The 19217-nt window shown below is 40.3% G+C and overlaps 1 protein-coding gene across 1 annotated transcript in view; it reads right to left on the reverse strand.

Moving 5' to 3' along the window:
* The window catches only part of fam184ab (family with sequence similarity 184 member Ab), a 94387-nt gene that overhangs the window by 427 nt on the left and 74743 nt on the right, over positions 1-19217 (reverse strand). The window contains exons 17-19 of the mRNA XM_073493225.1: positions 11718-11835; positions 10204-10308; positions 7169-7425 (exon numbers count right to left, since the gene is read on the reverse strand). Of these exons, the coding sequence (XP_073349326.1) occupies positions 7169-7425; positions 10204-10308; positions 11718-11835 (480 nt within the window). The remainder of the gene's footprint in view (positions 1-7168; positions 7426-10203; positions 10309-11717; positions 11836-19217) is intronic.

A 19217-nucleotide genomic window follows, 5' to 3' on the forward strand; every position in this document is an offset into this window, starting at 1 on the left:
CCTACTTATTCAGAAAGGCGCTTAGTAACTGTCTCTTTTATGAATCTGCCTTTTTAGTGGATATTTGATTCCTTTTTTATGAATGTATTGATCTTTTTCTATTGTTTTGTTTCTAGTGTGTCTGCAAAGCACTTTGAGCTGCATTTTATGTAATAATATTAATAATCTAAACCTTTTTATAAGATCTGTATGGGGGTGTAATTCACAATTCTGTCCACATGGGGGCAGCAAAGCCATTGTTAAGATCCAGTGATCAGAGCAGAGCAGAGAATTCCCTCCTACATACCAGCTGTATACAAACACTAATTGTCCTAACAAGCTGTTTTTGCAGTTAGTTTACAGGAAAACAACAAACTGTGCAGTTTTTTGGGAGTGAAAAGTGATGCAACACGTGTACAGTACAGGAAATTCATGTATGTGAACTTCTTACACTGTAGTGTTGAAGATGAATCAGCCAGATCTTCTTTATATTTTTTGTATCTCATTATGTTATGCAAATGGAAATGTATGCTGTTGTTTTAAACATGGGAATTGTTGTTACTATTGTGTTTGAGTTAATTAATCCGCTGCTGAAAATAGTGCCCAACGAAAACACTATTTCCTCCTGTTTGAGTGAGTTTGGTAAAAACTAAAGTGAAAAGCTGGTTGAGGATATTAGTCTTTTTTTTTTTTAATTAAAAGGAACTATATTTGTCTTCATCAGATACCAACGGGCCGAGAGCCAGAGATAGAGTAGGAGGGTCAGGAAGTATTAATGGACTAACACAAGGTTGATTTTGGTCTTTTCGTGGGATTTGATCACCAGATATAATCTTTAATACGGTTAACTTTTTATTTTTTAAGCTATGAGTAGCTGGAAACTTACATTTTTAATATGCATGCTGGCATAAAGAATTTAAAATAATTTTCTCTTGATCCACTAACTAGATCTGTCTTTTTCAGCATATGGAGTTAAGCTGAGGATGACCTTGAGATGTGGCTGAAAGCTTGAGAACAGTTTGAAGAGTTAAGATATTTGTTTTGACAACTTTCAAGTGTAGAATCCGGACACAGCTTTGCATTTACACTTTACATGTGTTTCGCCTGGAAACATGTTAGGATGTCAATGTTTTAGCATGACGAAGAAACTCTGCGTGATCCGTATCGGACTTTTCAAACCTCTATCAACCCTCATAAACTGCTGAGAGTTATTTGTTTTTACAGGTGGATGCCGATCATTGGCGTTGTCTGTTTGACCACATGAGGCTGTACCTTCTTCCTGCCTCATGTCCTCAGGGGGAAACATGTAGTTCCCCAAAGTTTGAACTAATTAGGCTGATCAAAACAAACACCTATTGGAGCCTTGTCTGCTCTCTTAATTGGCTACTTCTTAAATAAACAGTCTCTTGACCCCGGGGTAATGTTTAAACTTCGAGGGTCGTATTTTCGTTGTTTTCTATGCTAGAAGAAGTCGACTTCTTCCCAAAGGGCTTTTATTTCGTGCAGCCTGATAAATCAAGTTTATACTGCACACGGTCACAAGGATTCTGTTTTAAGTTTATGAAATATTAATTGGGATATTTACAGTTATTCGCATTCAACATTCCCATATTAAACAAACACTCTAGCACAGTACTGCTATATAACTGTAGCTTTTTATTCATCATAAAATAACACCAGTGAAATCTCCCTCCATGATCATTTGTGGGTATTTTTTCTGTCTTTCAATGTCGCCAATTACAGGAAGTGTTCGAAGGATAAGTTGAAACTTTATTGATCCATGAGGAGAAGATGGGCTGTGACAACAGCAAAAGGAAAAGTGTTTATATTTATAAAAAAACTGATTATATCCTATGGATTTCTCTATGGGAAACATTTAAGATACAGAAAGATTATTAGCAGGTAAAAGGAGAATTTATATGGTCTATGTATGGGCATTAAGTTGTTGTAAAAAGCTATATTTACCTCATTAAGTATGATTGTTGGATATCATTTTAAGATAGCTGATGTACAGAAAAGGACGATTTTGTTGACTGGCAATGGGAAGCGAGAGGAAAAGAAAATGTGATCAGAGATGCTGGATGAACTGAGCGATATGGGATTGAAATGTGACGGAGAGGACATGAAAAGAGATTGGCAGAGGATGTGATGAAGAATCAAGGTCAGAGGAGACGCAAGACGATAAGAAAGATGAAGAAGGAAGGACAGAATCAGAGGAGGGAAGGTAATGATGTGGCTAACTCTTTACAGATTGTGATGAGATCTCGGGGGCCAGCTAGAAATCTTATAAGTCTGTTTCTGATTGAAAAGCAAAGCCCAAACACTCAAAAGCTTACTCCGCTGTCATCAGGCAACAAATGTCTGCCGGGCCCAACAGTCCCATCAGGATCAGGAAAGGAACAACATGTTTTTGTTCTACTAGACACATAAATATGTTATTTTTGTATTATATTCTGTGCAAAAATAAAACTGTTGTATATGATATTATCTACAATAACAATCTAGCATTAATTGTATGGGACACTGTCTTCTGTCGACACCATGGACTGTATAAAATATGGACGGATCATCCTGGTTTGAAAAGTGAAACCAACGCTGAAGGGCCTTAAACCACATTCTTTGCACAGCCAGCAGGGGGTGACTACTGGTTTCAAAGCGAAGTCCGATTGTATGTAAGCTTATGAGAAACTGACCCTACTTCTCATTTGATTCATGACCTGAGTTAACAGTCTCCTCATGAGTTTATGGTCTCAATTGAGTAAAGTAGAGCAAAATAGACGATAAAGCAGGGTTTGTTTTGTGGCGTCGCTACCTTGTGATTAACAGGTCTATCAGGATATCCTCCAAACTCCAATCTCTTATCCAAACATGGTCACTTCCAACTCCCAAAAATAATGGATGGAGACCTTATTTTTATATAGCCAATCAAATCCTGCATAAAGCAATAATGCAATTGTTGTATTATAGGCAGAACAAATGGTCACACTTAGCTCTGAACAACAACCAACATTAGCTTTTCGTAACTTCTTGAACAAACATTAAACAGAGAAAATTTCACTGCTCATGTCAGTTTGCAGGCCAGATGGCTAATATGATGTAGCACATTTAACAGCATGTGAATGTACCAGCAAACTGCCCTTCAGTCCAGTTAGATGCTGGTGTCTCTACTCTTCAGTACCACTAACAACAAGCCTTCATTACATGTAAGCTGCAGTGCAAGTTTGTTTTCTTTGTCACCTGTTCCCCTGCTGGTGCTCAGCCTGCCAGCTGCTGTAAGTCAAATATAGACTCTCCAACATGTCTGATATTTACCAGAAGACCTTTTAATTCTTAGTTTTTCTTCCTTTTAATGATACAACATTACTATCAATACAGTTTAGAAGTTAACATTATCCTTGATGACAAAAAGGAATGACTAACTGTTATTTAGTAACAAGTACATAACAAGTTCTCATTTCCTGAAACTAATGTTTACATGGAGCTCAAACCAAACCCTCTAAAGGTGCCAATAATAGTTGACCAGATGACCAAGAGGATGATCTACAGTCTCCTTTGGGATGATCTCCTTTAACGCTGCACTTTCAAATTTTTTTGTGGTCTGATTCCCTGAATTATACAGATGTGGAACACTTTTTAGCTGCATTTAATTTTTATATAGATATTTTTTCTTTTTGATTAAATTTAGTATCTACCAGTCTGTAGCATGACCTTTACTTTACACTTTACATCATCCTATCTAATTTATAAACGTTTAGCTTTAACCATGTTCTCATTGGTCCTCAGAGGGCAATAAGTACCAGCTAAAGTTAGCTTTATAATCAGTGTCAGGATATTTGCGTATGTCCCAGGCAAAAACCTTGACTTACTCACATTAAGTTAGTGTATTTATAATTTACATTCACATCATTAATAGAAAAAAATACAGTAGGGGAAGGTAATATTAGAATACATTCTTTAAATCTACTGCAGGAGTTTTGCTAAAGCACCAGTCTGTAGTTGGTGTACAGCATCCTTTCTGGGTGGGAACCTTTTTTTTACTTTAGAGAAAACTGTTAATTAACTCTGCTCACTGCTGTTTGGCTCATTGTTTAGTATTCAGAATCAATTGTTATATTCCTGTTCTGATTAATGTTGAAAGTCCACTTTGATGAGGTTTGTTTTTGCTTCAAGATAAAACTACTTTGAGGACCAAATAATTTAAAGGGGTCAGCTGAACAAATTGCTCATCAGTGTGTTGGGAGCAGGTTAATGTCGGGGCAGAGGGATCAGTCGAGTTACAAATGTTTGTCAAGAACAAAGAGTGTGCGTGGAGAGGATGGGCCAATCGTTTAATGGAGTCTGAAAACATTTCAAAGCAGATCAACGATATCTGACCTCATACTGTCAATGCTCGGCTCTGTTGTGAGCGTGTTTCTCTGTGTGTGTGTGCATTTTATAACAGTAAGATGTAGGTCCCATCATAAGAGGTTTGTTCCAAGCTTTAGCAAAGCAGCCACCACATCTCGGTCTTTACATAGATGGCAGCAGAACATGCAGCATAGAAACATGCTCACTCACACACACACACACGCTCACACATGCTAGAAACTTCAATAACAGAGCCGTAAAAAACACATTTCCTGGCATGCGATACACAAACTGCATGTATTCATGTGAAAAGCATGTTACATAATTTATAATCATAATAAATTCACACCACAGCCACCAATCACAGCCAATATCAAGAAACAAGAGGACGATTATTGGACCACAGAGCTGAGAAGTAAAGCGGTTTTCAAAATAAGACACCACCACACACAGAGGGGACAGTCCACGATAGCAAAAGACAATATCTACTTCATTATAAATTCACATAATAGTTTATTTATTTGGTGTACAAAAATAGTCAATCCCATTTCGAGTTGAGTAGAAAAAGTGCAGCGTGAGCAACATGCTGGAAATTAGATGAGTAATGACGAACCATAAAATGACACAATGCACAACAAAGAGCCACAACAGATATTAACAGCAAGTTGAATAACTTCCTGAACAGAAAATGGAAACCTGTCAGCATGCACACTGTTCACAGACGGACGGACACATGGAAAGGACAAAATGGAAATAAATAAAAACATGCCCCTTTTGCATTCCAAGGCCATTCTTTGAAGCTTCAGTCACATATGGGACTCTTGTGTTGATGTTCTGTTTGTAATGTCAATTTCTTTTATTGAAACACCTGAGATGCTGCTGATGTCTCTCAGTTGAAATGTGCTGCAGGGAAATGCAGCCATGTACTTTATCTAACGAGGATCAGCCATTTTGTGATATAAACCTCAGCGCCTGATAGGAGACTACCAGTCTGTTTTATCCCAAATTATCGCCCTGTTTCCACACAGTTTTGTTTCGTATGCGTAAATGGATTTCTTCACAAATTTCTTTTAAATGCCACCGCAAGCATGAGAGAGAAACTAAATTTCCCAGTTTTTATATGCGCTTTGGAGCACAATCGAGACAAAAGTGGGTGACAAATAAGTGAGGAGGTTAGCCTGCCAGGTGTGTAGCCTGTTTTGTGAAACATTTTGTTAAAGTTGTCAGAACCACTGTGCATGCACTCTAACTTATTCATGTTACACAGCTAGCATGTAACCAGTATTAGCTAAATTTATTGTCGAACGTCTCGCTCTTCACAAAAAGTGTATGAATAGAGCTGTATTAGCATTCGTCAATCAATGCCCTGTGGCACAGTGCATACAGTTTGTCCAGAATCTACCGCAAAGGTTTCAATGTCGTCGGGGCAAATTCCTGACCGAAAAAAACAGGAGTTTCACAAATAGAACCAAGATCACTGAGGTTACCACTGGAACGGATAGATCTGCGGCTGACTCGCATACGTACAAAGTGCTATGTGGAAACGAGGTGTCAAGCTTAGCAAGTGTAAATGAGATAATTAAGTGGAGTAATACCACATATATGCAAATGTTAGCATATCCAGCTAACGCGCATACTACCATAGCATTACTTCCAAGGCCATTTCATACTACATTTTTTTATGAGGTAACAAGTTACTCTAACATTATTCATGAATAGTACATCCACTGTATGGTATTTTCCCACTATGTGGATGGTGGTCTGGATGCTAACGTTACTATTCAGAGTTTAAGCTAATGTTAGCAGCTCTGTCTTGCTCTGTATTAGGAAGGTTACACTCCAGCAGCCACAGCTAAATCGTTTCCTAAGATTTTTTATGGTAATCAAAGACACTAGTGAAACTGCTTGGAAATGCGAACAATAAAGCATAACAATAACCTCTGTATTGCTTTTCCGAGTGTGTAAACTTAGCAAGTAAATGGGGCTACTTTGGAATGAAAACACAGTCATCTCTCACTAACTATTTCTGCATCTGCAACAAAGAATCAAGCTGGTGATGATGCTAACTTTTGCCTCAGACATGCAGCTTTAGCCCCAGTCTTTTAGCACAGTATTAATCAAGTGCATATTTAAGACCCCTTTACAGGTTTTGTTTTAAAACTTGTCAGCTGGAAACACTAAAAACACAGCCAGAGACGACCAACTAAAGTTAGCTTATAAAGCTAGGTAGCTACAGCTGATAAACTAAGCTAGCGACAGGTGTTTTTTAAGCTTGAACAGACTGGAAGCTGCTTTTGTCTAACACTAGCTCAAATGAATCAAAACTAAATGGCAAATCTGCCACCGTTATCATTGTAAAGTACATGTGTCTTGTGCGAGGACAGGGAGCTTGACAGGCGTAGCAGCAATAGTAACTAAGGTAGGTGGGGACTAGCGCTCGAATACAACACATTAGAGTGTCTGAAAGCTGTTATTTTACCCTCTGCAGCTCGTGATGACAATGATTTCATGCTACTTATGCTTTATGAAAGGGCCCACTTGGCAGGAAGGGATGAAAATGTAAAACATCAGTTACCGTCCCACTGAGGAGTTTCTTTTCAAAGCCAGAAACAACAGAGAGTTCTGGTAGGTTTTGTTGTTATTTTCAGGCTTCTGTGAGAGAACACTCAGCCTAAAATACAGTTTCTACATTCAAGGTTTGACTAAGGCTACGAGTCAAATCAGTAAAAGTGCTTTAACCCTCATTAACCAGCAGGATTTTCCAATTAAACCCAAGTCTGTGATTGGATGATTGATGCGTGGATTGACCAGCTGCTGCCCGTCGGGGCTGAAAAGGTCTCACCTCATGAATTTCTTGGGTTCGGTGGGAGGGGTCGGCGGGGGAAGAGGTTTGTTGGAGTTGAGTTCAAGGTGGTGGAGGGGGGAGTTGGGGAGGGGCTCTAGGCGGCTGGGCTGGGCTGGGGGCGGTGGTGGGGGTTGTGGGGGCTGCCCACTTCCCGAACCTGCCACGCCCACGCCCATACCCGATGCCTCCATAGCCCTGACATTAGAAGAGCTGCTGAATCTGCTGGCTGCTGTTTTCTCATTCTTTCTCTTTTGCTACAGACAAAAAAGAAAAGGAGGGGCATGGGGGTCAAAAAAGGAGCAAAAAAGGGAAGTTTGAAACAAAATCATAATAAAAGATAAGAGGAAATGGAGGAAAAAGAGGGAAAATGGAGGACAGGCAGAGCCCTAGAGGTCCATCCAGTGAGAGACAGGAAGAGAGCAGCGTGCTAACTTGATCATTTGAATGTTGATCGAAGCAGAGTGAATGGATCAATCTGAAGACTGGCATCAATCAGTCTCAGTCTGAAAGCATCAGTCGCTCTGAGCAGAATGGAAGTTCAGATGAAGAGAGATGTGTCAGAGCAGAAAACATCTCACACTAACAAATGGCTTGGAAAGCAAAGGAAAGCTGGAGAAAAAGTCAGGAAGAACAATCGAATCGGGAGGAAGAATCACTCGCAGATTTAGACGCACAAACACATAAATAAAAACCAGCACACGGTGAACACACGACACATATACAGATATGTGGAATAAATACATGTAACAGCAGGAAACATAAATACTGGAAGTTATAGAACCTGAGACATGATGTCAACAGTTATATACTGATCATGCAGAGGGGACCATTCAACTCAGACACACTGTGAGAGATGAAATATGTTTTTCAGGAGCACAAAGAACTTTAAAGACCCTGAAAACATATTTTCTCAAATTGCTTCTTATTATGAGCAAAGGGATCCGACAGGACCACACAGTTTTCTGCCAACGCCAGAACAGCTTTTGTCGTTTAATTAAATGTGATGTCACATCCTTCCATGCACCAATCAGGATTAAGCAACATTTGAATCAAAATGTGGCGACAGTTGTGGAGCTATGGTTGTGGCAGTGTTCCAGGGCCAAACCTAATTAGTATGCCAAAGATTGCAGTGGTTTAAACATGCTAGCTTCGTTTTTATATTTAAAAATGGTGGGAAAGAGAAAGAAGTCATGGTTTAAGTTAAAAAAGCCCATATCAGATACAGAATCAGAATCAGAAATACTTTATCAGAAATACTTTATTGATCCCCGAGGGAAATACAGGCCCATATTTAAGTTTATATTAGCCGGCGACCTCTAGTGGCCACAGTAATCATTACAGCAGCAGAGGAGGAAGTCAGGCAGAAGAAGTATAAAGTAACAAAGTTTGCAAATTGAGGAGGATGGAGTAAGATGGTTGCATCAAACGTTCACCCAGGAGAACACTGTTTGTATCCAGTGTGAAAGACAAAGCTGAGTTATTTTAACTCATGAGTACCCAATGAGGTCAGTTCGTAACTGAAGTTACACGAGTGACGTAGATATTTTAAACCGAACCAAAATGACTTCCTCAACCTCATCGACAAAGGTCTGCATCTGTTTTTCTTTCCTTCCTGGTATTTTCATACTTCTGATGACTTAACTTATGTAAATATGTAAGAAATGTACTTATTTTAACCAGAACCGTGATCTTTCTCGAGACTTAACCAAGTAGTTTGGGCGCCTTAACCTTTCCACAACTATTCTACAACATTAAAGGTCCACTTTGTAAGAAAATTGATATTTGAGTCTCTTTCCCAAATTGTCAAATACTGAAGCCTTGGGATCAAAGGTCGGGTCGGTCGCCATACCAGAGCGTAATATTTGAAGAGTTGGGAATGAGACTCAAAAATCAAAGATCTTACGAAGTGGACCTTTAACTTCGTAACATACTTGACGTCACGTATGTAAGCTCCTTGTGTTGTCACCAACAGACATACCTCCAGTTGCGAGGTTGTTTGGTCATTTTGACAGCACAATGTCAATCATTAGTTTGTGAGTTGAGTCAAGTTTAGGACATTTGTTAAGTTTAACTTTGTATAAACTTAAATGTTAACACATACAAATATATCATGTTTAAGTAATCTGTTGCCTATTTAAATATGTTTTCAGGGCCTTTTAAAGCTTTTTACACTTCAAATTAATGCAATTTTAACTAAAAAAGCACTTGTATCCCTTTAGGTTTGAGATGAAATGGGACACAGTAACTCTTTCATTAAAAGTAAATTAATAGATCCTGTTGTTCATGTTCAGTAGATTTGAGATTGCAACAGTATTGTGTATCTGTATACTGTGGATCCTTTTCATAAAAGTTGAAGGTTATTTCAATTCAACAATATTAACAGTATTAATGTTGTATTGTGGTGATGCTTGACTGTTCGATAACTTTTTGAACTGTGACACTTTGGTTTAATTGTTGTAAAGAAATGAGACCTTGTACAACTGTCAGCCTCCATTTCATACCAGAGAAAAAGAAGCAAAACACACCATATTTCCCATTAACTGTGCTGTTTCCTGTCCTCTTTCACTGTCCTTGGCAACTTTGTTTGTACTAAAAAGAATAAACTTGTAAAAATTGATTTTTCCATCGGCCCGACATTGCAGTGAAAGTTTTAGCTCTTTTTCGCTGGAACATCATAATCCTGTCTTTTGCAATAAAACACAAAACTTTCCTTTTTTTTTGTCATGGCAGCAGATTTCCTGCTCGGTTCAACCTGAAACGCTCTGGTGGAGGCTGACAGTCGGCACAAAATGGTCTCATTCCTTAACAGCAATTAGAGTAATGTTTGAAAATTACTGCGGCCATGATTTATGGCTGTTGCAATGCAATCGTACCTTTTTAAAACTTCGGCACTGATTGTTCTTCTGATCGATCAGCACTGACGGATATGAAATGAGATGCAGTGGATATCATCTTTGCTATGTAGTAGAACAAAGCGGCAGGCTGATCAGAGTGCCCCTGTGTGTGGTGTGTTACAGGATATCGGGGCCTACCTTGATGAGCGGGTTGATAACTCCTACGTTAGGACTGGCGTTGAACACTTTGTTGAAGTTGGTCTCCCTGTTGACGAGTTCCAGCTGGTAGAACTTCTTGTCGTCCTGGAGGAGAAAACCATGTTAGCTGACAGCCAGAAAGGCTGCGGGAGACTCAAGGGACTGTGAAATGACTGAAAATCACACATTTAAGAGTTCTGTCTGCAGTGTTTCTTTAGAGGCACACACATATTTGACGCTGCATTTTGATTCTGCTTCCCCGAAATTCTTCTTCCTACCTGGATTTAGGACTTGAAAGTTAGCTTTTAAACACTCAACTCTTCACCTCTAAATGACTGCAGACTGTGGATCTCAGACACAAGCTCGTGACTCAGGACCCTCAATGGCAGCAGCACTACAGCGTGACAAATTGTAAGCTGATTTATGAAGTCACCTTCATGTGATCAGAGCAGTGGAACCGCAGTAGCCTTGTGTTATTGTCAACGGTGTTCCAGACACACCCTATGAAAATCACAGTGTTAATGAGGTGAAGTACACTGGATCACAAACTGTCTGAGAGACAGAAATTAAGGTCGGCCGTGTTAATGCAAAGAACCTTAAAAAGAATGAAGGGTCATTACGTCACTGAATCTTGCTTTGGGGCCAGACTGTGTTGCCAGCTGTATCTATGGGTGATACATGGTGAAACACACTGAAACCCAGCATATCAACGTCGTATGACTTCTGATGAAGAAACGCCTCCAGAAAATGAAAGAACACACTTCAGAGAGCAGGTGAACCACTGATTTTTTCCCCAAATGATTGACAGAGCTGATAAAAGTGTGATTAAACGGAGCCGGTCCGACCAAATATCGCTGAAGAAACTGCAATTACACTCTGAACAGGAGGCTTTTCCAAACGAAATTGAGGGACGAACAACATTTCAATAAAACAATAATCACTGGTTAAGAAAATCTCTCTTCACTTTCTGGGACCTTTATAAAATTAACATCCCGTATGTAACATGTTTAATCTGCACTGAAGTCGTAGGAAGTGGCTGCACTACAGGGATTAGGAGGCATAGTTTCCCGCTGCTTCCAGTCTTTATGCTAAGCTACGCTAATTACCTCCAGGCTCTACCTCCATATTTAGTGTGTCGACACAACAGTGGTATCGATCTTCTCATCTTACTCTCGGCATGGAAGCAAGTAAGCTATTGAACTATTCCCCAAAATCTTTTTCCATGGGCGGTGGATCAAAAGACAAACTGAACCTCTAGATCAGGAGATTCTAAAACAAAGCTGTATATGTCTTTCGCAAACCTCAAAAAAAGAAACCACACCCCAGTCTCCTTGCAAACTATTGCATTTACTGTAAATTTTCAACTGACCAGGGGAATTATATCTTTAAAAACTCTACTTACAAAATGCTTTCCTGAAAAACTATTTGGCTTTGTGGGATACAAATGTCACACATGTCTGAAACTACTTCCTCCTGTATATAAGACACATATTACCTCATCAGCAGTTACCTACCACAAGTTTCTTGACTAGAGACTCCCTCTCTGACACCATGTCCTTCAGCTCAGCGATGATCTGCAGATCCTCAGGACGACTCTCCCTGTTCCTGAACTTCTCCTCTGTTCCTTCCAGCCTGTTAAGAGACAAAAACATTAATATTCTGCATGAGGGATCCACTGAGCAGCGTTCAGACTCTTAGGTAAACACAATAATTAAGTAATGAAAAAGGAAGACAGCATTCAAAACTTCTTCCTCAGCGGTGAACTGCGTTAAAATGCTCAGTTTGAGATGTGATCTAAGCAGGTTGTGTGTAAAATATGCAACATCAAATATCAATTACACATCAAAAAGAGCGAGGTGAAGATCTCGCTCTTTAAAGTGAGTGTGTACTCGATGGAACCTTATGTTGGTTAAGAGAATTAAATGCATATATTACAGGGAGCAAAGAGATGATGATTCATAGGCTTTTCTTTTTCATTAGCTTTTGATCAATAAAACAGTAATTGTCCCCAGTCCTTTCCCGTCGTTGCCCTCCTCTCCTCTCATTACAAAAACCATTAAGCAGCGGGGCGTTCAAATCAAAAATAGAGCTGCGCGGTTCCTCCGGAGGTTGTTTTCATTCTGTGAGTTATGAGAATTTTCAAAAAACTCTATAATGGATTTCTGCTACTTTCCGAGCGGCCCCTCAGAGAAATCACCACTCGTGTAAAAACCTCCGATTCATTTAAAATTCGGTGACATTTTCTCTAATGCAACACATGCTAAAGATCGCTGAGCAGAATGGGCATTAGCCGGCTGAAATGTTCTCAAGCGAGGAACAACCAATCATGAAGTGACACTGTTGCTGGGAAATGACTCATTTTTAAAAATTGTAATAAAATGAAACAAAACACAATTGAAAGCCTCCATTTGGCACCAGGAGCGCAAAGTTTAGAGAACAAATGCACTTTGGAAAGTTTTTCAGTTTCAATTCATCAGTTGCCCAATACTTCATATCACGTCACTGTCCTTTTAATGTGATACAGAGATGAACTAAAATTGCAAGGTTCAAGCATTTATCACAACACTGCAATTTGTAGACTTGATAAAAATGTACAAATTTTGTACAATTTTTTGTTGTAGTCACCTCTCGGTTTTGAGAATTACAAGACACCGTCCAAGATCCAAAACACAAGTTTAAACTGAACAAGAACAAACAAAAATGACATCTGAAGTACGATGAGTTTCAGTGAAACAACAAGCTACTGGAATATTAAACATGAAACCAGGGCTCGAGATGTCAACGTTGTTTCTGGAGCAATAGAAAACATGAAACAGAGATTTTCCTCAGGACGGGGTGTATGTATAACTATAAATTAACAAATGACAAACTGAACCGAGCACTGTCAACAACAGAGTGCGGCTCGCAGTGCAAGTCCTATGAAAAATATGACGCATTAAAATCGCGTTATTTTTTGACTGTAGCGGTGAGGTCTTCTGAGGTGTCTGTGTTTCTTATGATTAAACAAGGCTCCTCTGCATGTTCAGCTGTGAGCCCATTTCTTGTTTTACCAGTCCCTTATGTGACAGTGATTTAAGCAGCCTTTCACCTCCCACACTTCCACAGCACAAACCACTGAGGGGTCTCTTTGTGACATTCACGCCACAGTGTGAAATCACAGTTTCTTAAAGGCCGAGCACCAGAACAGCTTGTCTTCCCGATAAACTGCGTTCTCTCCATGGACTGTCCGCCGCCGCACAGGAGCAGCCACCGGAGCTCTGCTCAGTGATACTGATACATACTGATCTGCAGTTTCATCAGATACACTGCCTGCTGCTGCTGTGCTGGTCCTTCTGTGGACGTCTGATAGCCGATTCATCGTGTTTGTCAAACATTTTCAGCAGCTCAAACATCAGGATCAGGACTGCTCCAGCAGTGTCTCTGTTTGGCTTTGTTTTACAACGAAGAGAAGGGAACATTTTAGCTTAAACTATGTTCACTGAGCTTTAGGATTTGAATTATTTAACCGCTTAAAACTGTGTTAAACAGTCACGGAGCAACAGAAGGTATGATTTCTTAGCAAATCATAATGGCCTTTTTAAAGCTGCATTAGTCAGTTTATTGACCTCTAAAACAGGAGTTCTCAAAGTTTTGACGAGTTTGTGCAGATTTAAGGAGCCAGCCAGCATGTGATGGAGCGCGGCAGAGGAAGACCCATTAACTTTTCATCAGACTACTGATTTGTCTGATAATGGCAGTTAAAGCCGCAGCAGACAACTCTAGAGAAAGAAAGTATTTCGTCAAATACTGGCGCTTTGGGTCGGCCACCGGGACGCTTGTTCGGTTAAAGCTGAAACGCAACAGGAGGTTTTTCTCCAGACCAGAAAAGGAAGTGCCTGTAAATGATGTGCTGTTTCAAGTTTTATCCTAATTGCCCTGAACAGACGCTTTAGCCAAGAATCATACACTGACAGCGGGAAGGACTTCCAGAGAGTCCATTTGTCAGTAAACTCCCCAAATGGAGCTCATTTGTTCCCACTGAGGCTGGTGGGGAGTTCATGATCCGATCCAGACATTCAGGTTTTATTCTGCTTGTTCCAACGTGTTCAATTCTTCTGTTTCTGTACTTTTTGTTGTTTGCATTTCACACTTAAACGTCTGGTATCTCATGCCAATAAAACCCGTTGAATTGAATGTATCTCTGCTCTCACTGTGGCCGTTTTCTCTCGGGGCAGGAGCACACTGAGTCCAAATGTTTAGAGTCCAGCTATTTTACGCCCGACTGCCACAGCATCAGCAACCCTTCAGTGAGCAGGAAGACCCTCTGTGACACCCAGCTGGACTGTCAGTGACACATGAAAGGCAGGGGGAGGCCGGTGTCACCCACGGCTTCCATCTTATTTTTGGGTTTGTCTAAGATCACATAAACAGAGTATCTCAAGCGACTGGACAGACGCACCTGCTATTGCTCGGCTTATACGCAGCCATCAGACAGATTTACCTGCAGGGGATGAAAAATCCACATCTATCCACAGCATGTTTAAGCTGATAAGAGATATTGGACAGACACTACTGCTCCAAACGTCTGTAGCAAAGCTGCAGCGAGGTACTGATGTGGTTCTTCAGTTCATTTTTGGTGAACGTGAGTCTGTTTTCAAGGTGCTATAACTCAAATCTGACAATGACTGATGGTCACAGGGAAGTGTTGGGTGTGTTACTGTTATCATCGCTACCTTCTGCTTGTCTTTTGTAATTTTGTCTCGCTGCTGCTGCTGCCGCAGTGACTGGCAGCTTTAACAAAATCACCGGACTGAATGTTACAAATTCAAGTGCTTTTCAATGACTCTCCAGGTCCGATTCCAATTCCTTGGCTCTTGCTCGCCGTCCAGAGAGTCTTGTTTGAACTCACAAATGTTAAACTGGTCATTTTTAATGGGTAATATGGCAGGCAACCAAAGCATTGTTGCTATGGTAACATTTCCAGATGGTGTCCGGATGATTTTGACAGACACTTGTGAGCTGGAGAATTGCTGTGCGTGAATACAAACTGCATCTCCAGTTGGCGTGATGACTAAAACCCAAACAAACACACACTTCAACTCGCACACATGCTTGCTAACTCCCATAGGACCGAGCAATAAGGCACAGACGCAGGAAGAAATATTTAAAAATTCATGAAACTTAAATGTTGGAGTATTCTCAGTGGCTGTTTTTGGAGAGGGAGTGAAGCTGTCGTCATCGCAGAGATTGATGAGGCGGGAAGGGACAGGGCTGCTGGTTAAGATGGATCTGTGTTTCAGTTAATTAGATGGAAGACAGTGGATCTTCTCCGGGGACGGCTCAGGAAATGCTTCTTTACCAGGGAGAGTGAAGAAACAGCCAGAATATAAAAACTGCTGATCATTAAAGTAAATTTGTCCCAGAAAACTGAAGCAGACTGCATGTTTAGTCTGGAAGATGATTTCACCGTGCAGACTGTCTCTTTCCACTTTATTTTTTAAAAAACTATGCAGTTGTTTTGACAGGTTTTCCAAAGTTGAGCCTCTTTGGTCAAGTCAAGGCTTCAGAAACTTGTCAGAGATTCTTGTCAGAGTTTGGTTTCAACTAAATACTGTGTTAGATAGTGTTAGTTACACATACAAGAAACTTAAAAAAAAGCTTAATATCAGCCGATAATTAGTCAGGCTGATAATCAGTCTATCCCTCGCCCTACTCTGCTTCTGAGTGGTTGCATTTGTTGGTTAGGTTGAGGCATGAGGAGGGAGATTGGTTAGGATTCAGGTGAGAATATCAGGGTATCCAATCAGAGGGTTGGTGTTAGTAAAAAAAAAAAAGCAGCAGGATCCATAAAGAGACAACAATGACTGCTTACATGCTGATGTTTGGCAATTATACTTGCCATGTTTACCATCTTAGCTGTGTGTTAGCACGCTAGTATTTGCTGATTAGCACTAAATCCAAAAATGTCATTAGCTTCGCAGGTATTTGGTCATAAACCAAAGTACTGGATAAATAAAAATTCTAACCTGATGAATTCACTATCTGGAAAGTTAAGTCATCCTCAGAGTTATTACAATTATGAGAATTCTGTCATAAAGGTCAACTTCATGGTGGTGCAAAATGAAAAGACTGAGGATTTAAGGGTATTACATCTGAGAGTTGTTGAGATATTTCAGGACCGACCAACCGACCGACCTTAAATGCTTCGAATTAGAGCATAACAGCTTCTAAGATTAAATGTCATCACATCCATCTCTGAGATAACTGAGCTAACTAAGTCCATCCTCTGAAGAGAAATAAGGTTGAAAAAGCCAGTAAGACGACCCAGAAAAAACCTACATCAGTAAGAAGTTGACTCAAAAGAAAACTAGGCAGCACTGTATATTTTCAATGTTGTTTATGTAAGATGAGCTTCTTGGCCTCTGCAGGCACATTTTATTGATTTTCATTTTTTTGGACTGTCAGTATTTGTGCAAATATAACAGAGGAGAAAAGAGAAAACACTGAGCACAGTTTAGTTGATTCTTCTGCCTTATTAGACAACAGAGAAAATATTGGAACATTTTAGGAACTGCTCCTCTACAAATCTATCCAACTGTCCTTGTGTTGTTCTTGAGATCCTGTTGAACTATAATGTATATCTTGTGTAATTCAGACTCTATCAGGATGTTCTTCTTCAGTCCTGCAGGTGGTGCTTGTCTCTCAGCTGAGTCAGAGTAAAAGGAGGTCAGCTCTGAGGAGGAAGCTTGCTGGCTGCATATCTCTGACTTTCATGTAGCTTTTCTTTCTTTATCTCTCTCGGTTTTATCTGTTGTCCTTTGTCTGTCTCTCCTGAGGTTTGGTTTCGCTCATTTCCCTTGTGACTTGGCATCATCCACTGCCCAACGGCAAAAAATGTACCTCTCAACTCAATTTCTTTCTGTTTTCTTCCTCCATACATCCATCTTCTTCTCTGAATCTTCCTACCTGCAGTCATTCAAGTCACATCTCATACACATTCTTCTCACTCTCTGCATCGACATACTGCATCCACAAAGCTTTCACTCTCTTTGCTTCACCCGACACCTAACTCCACCTCTCTCTCCTACATTATCTTCCCTGTATGTCATCTGCAGGCCATCAATAATACATATCTGCTTCTTCATCTTGGGTAATGTCTTTCCACTAATTAGATTCTCTCACCCTGGTGTCATTACTTTCGAAGCTAAATGTCTTTGATCCGTTTTTCATACAAGTCTATACGTTACCTTTGATCCCTGCAAGTTCTCTCTCAGTTTGATGTTATTCCACACTGAACATTTGGCAGAACATGTCCTGAGTTTGAGGATGTATAGTTCATCTTATATGGATGTTTTACAATTACAGGAGTCCAACCATCTCAGGGTGTATAACTACTTTTCTATATTGTACATTCGCTGCTGTCATCCTTCAACTGTGTTTTAGAGTCAGAAAAATTCAGTGTTTGCAGATATCAGAGTTGGGTTTAATATTTTGTAAGACTGATTTATTTAAAGGTGAATCATTATGATGATATTTCAAACTGAATTAGAAAGTAATAACCAATGCCTTCCTTTCCCTGCCTGAACTTGCCGTGTCTTTGTCTTCCCAGGACTCAAGAGTCCTGGTCGAAGCACCAGTGAATCACCTTGCTCCTGTATTCCTTGTCATCAAACTGGCCTTCATCGGTTACAGAAGCTGTGTTTCGTTCCGGTCTGACCGTGTTCACTGAGAGGCTGCTGATCTCAGTGCCATTGCCTGCTTTCATGGCTCCGGTTCTGGCGTTCTTTCTGGCCCCACTCCCCGCCCACTTTCTGGATAGGTCCCTCCGTCGCGGACATTAAAAACCTCCTCCTCCTGGCAACAAGAGCTCCTGTGCACTCCTCTGGTGCTCTAAGCCCACAGTCCGGACTGCTACCTGCACTGTTAACTGAGCTAACCAGCTTTGACTACATTTAGACAATCAGTATCATGTAAGTTAAAATACAACAAAGGGAATATTTAGAATATTATCCTGGCGGTATGATAAAGCTTTTGAAACAACATTTGTGGAGAAAATTGTCAAGAAAATACAAGTGAACAATCAAATGAATGAATCGTTTGGCTGTGGTTCGTCAAAAATGTCTGAGTGTTTCTAGAAATCCTGGCAGCAGCACTGACACTAGCCACAATTTAATTCAGTGCATTTTGGCAGGAAGAAATGTTTTTTATTTCATGCTCAATGATTTTTAGCTGTTTTGTGTTTGTCTGCTTAAACGATGATGACACCCCAAATCTTCTGTGCCTCCTCTGTGGTTTCATACTTCAGTGAAGACATAGATACGATGGCACTGTTTGGACTCAACAGATGAACATATCACAGCAACGTTCGCAACAAATGAAATCCAAAATTTCCGGCAGACTGGACAGTTGTTACAGTTGTTGTGACGCAGCCGTGTTGACGCACACCAGGAGTGAATGCAGCAGTTGCCAAGGCAAACACACGTCCTTGGGTGTGACACCTCATAAACCTGAGAGCTTTTGATATCAATCTTTCATTAAGTTGGAATCAAAACACCTACTTTAATCAAAGACTCCAATGTAGCTCGAGACAATGCAGCCGTTTGTGTTTCGCTCGTTCTTATCTTTGATTTCAGGGTGTCATTTTTATCTTTTTGCTGTTTCTCTTTGTTTTGAAAATGTGAACACATTGTCTCCTGAAGAATGCAGCTCAGGTACACACTGAGGGTGCACCGGTAAATCTCTCTGGGTGCTGCCTTTCATGGTGAGCCAGTTTCGTCATGCACCGTCATGCTCGGTGCAGCTGTATGACAGCAGCAATATGATTAGCTGAGAAGAAGAGAATTCATCACGGCAGCCTGCTATTTATACTTCACTTTACCTGACGCAAATGAAAATAAAAATAGTCTGCGTGGATCCTGACTTACGACTGTAAGTTTGTTAAGCTATGCTCCAATTGTCTGTGTGACGCAGTGATTTTTTAGGTCACTGCATTGAAAAAAGTACAGTGTACACTTTATTTTCCCATATTTGATCAT

The sequence above is a fragment of the Pagrus major genome, chromosome 22 (genome assembly GCF_040436345.1).
Source record: "Pagrus major chromosome 22, Pma_NU_1.0".
Taxonomy (NCBI): domain Eukaryota; kingdom Metazoa; phylum Chordata; class Actinopteri; order Spariformes; family Sparidae; genus Pagrus; species Pagrus major.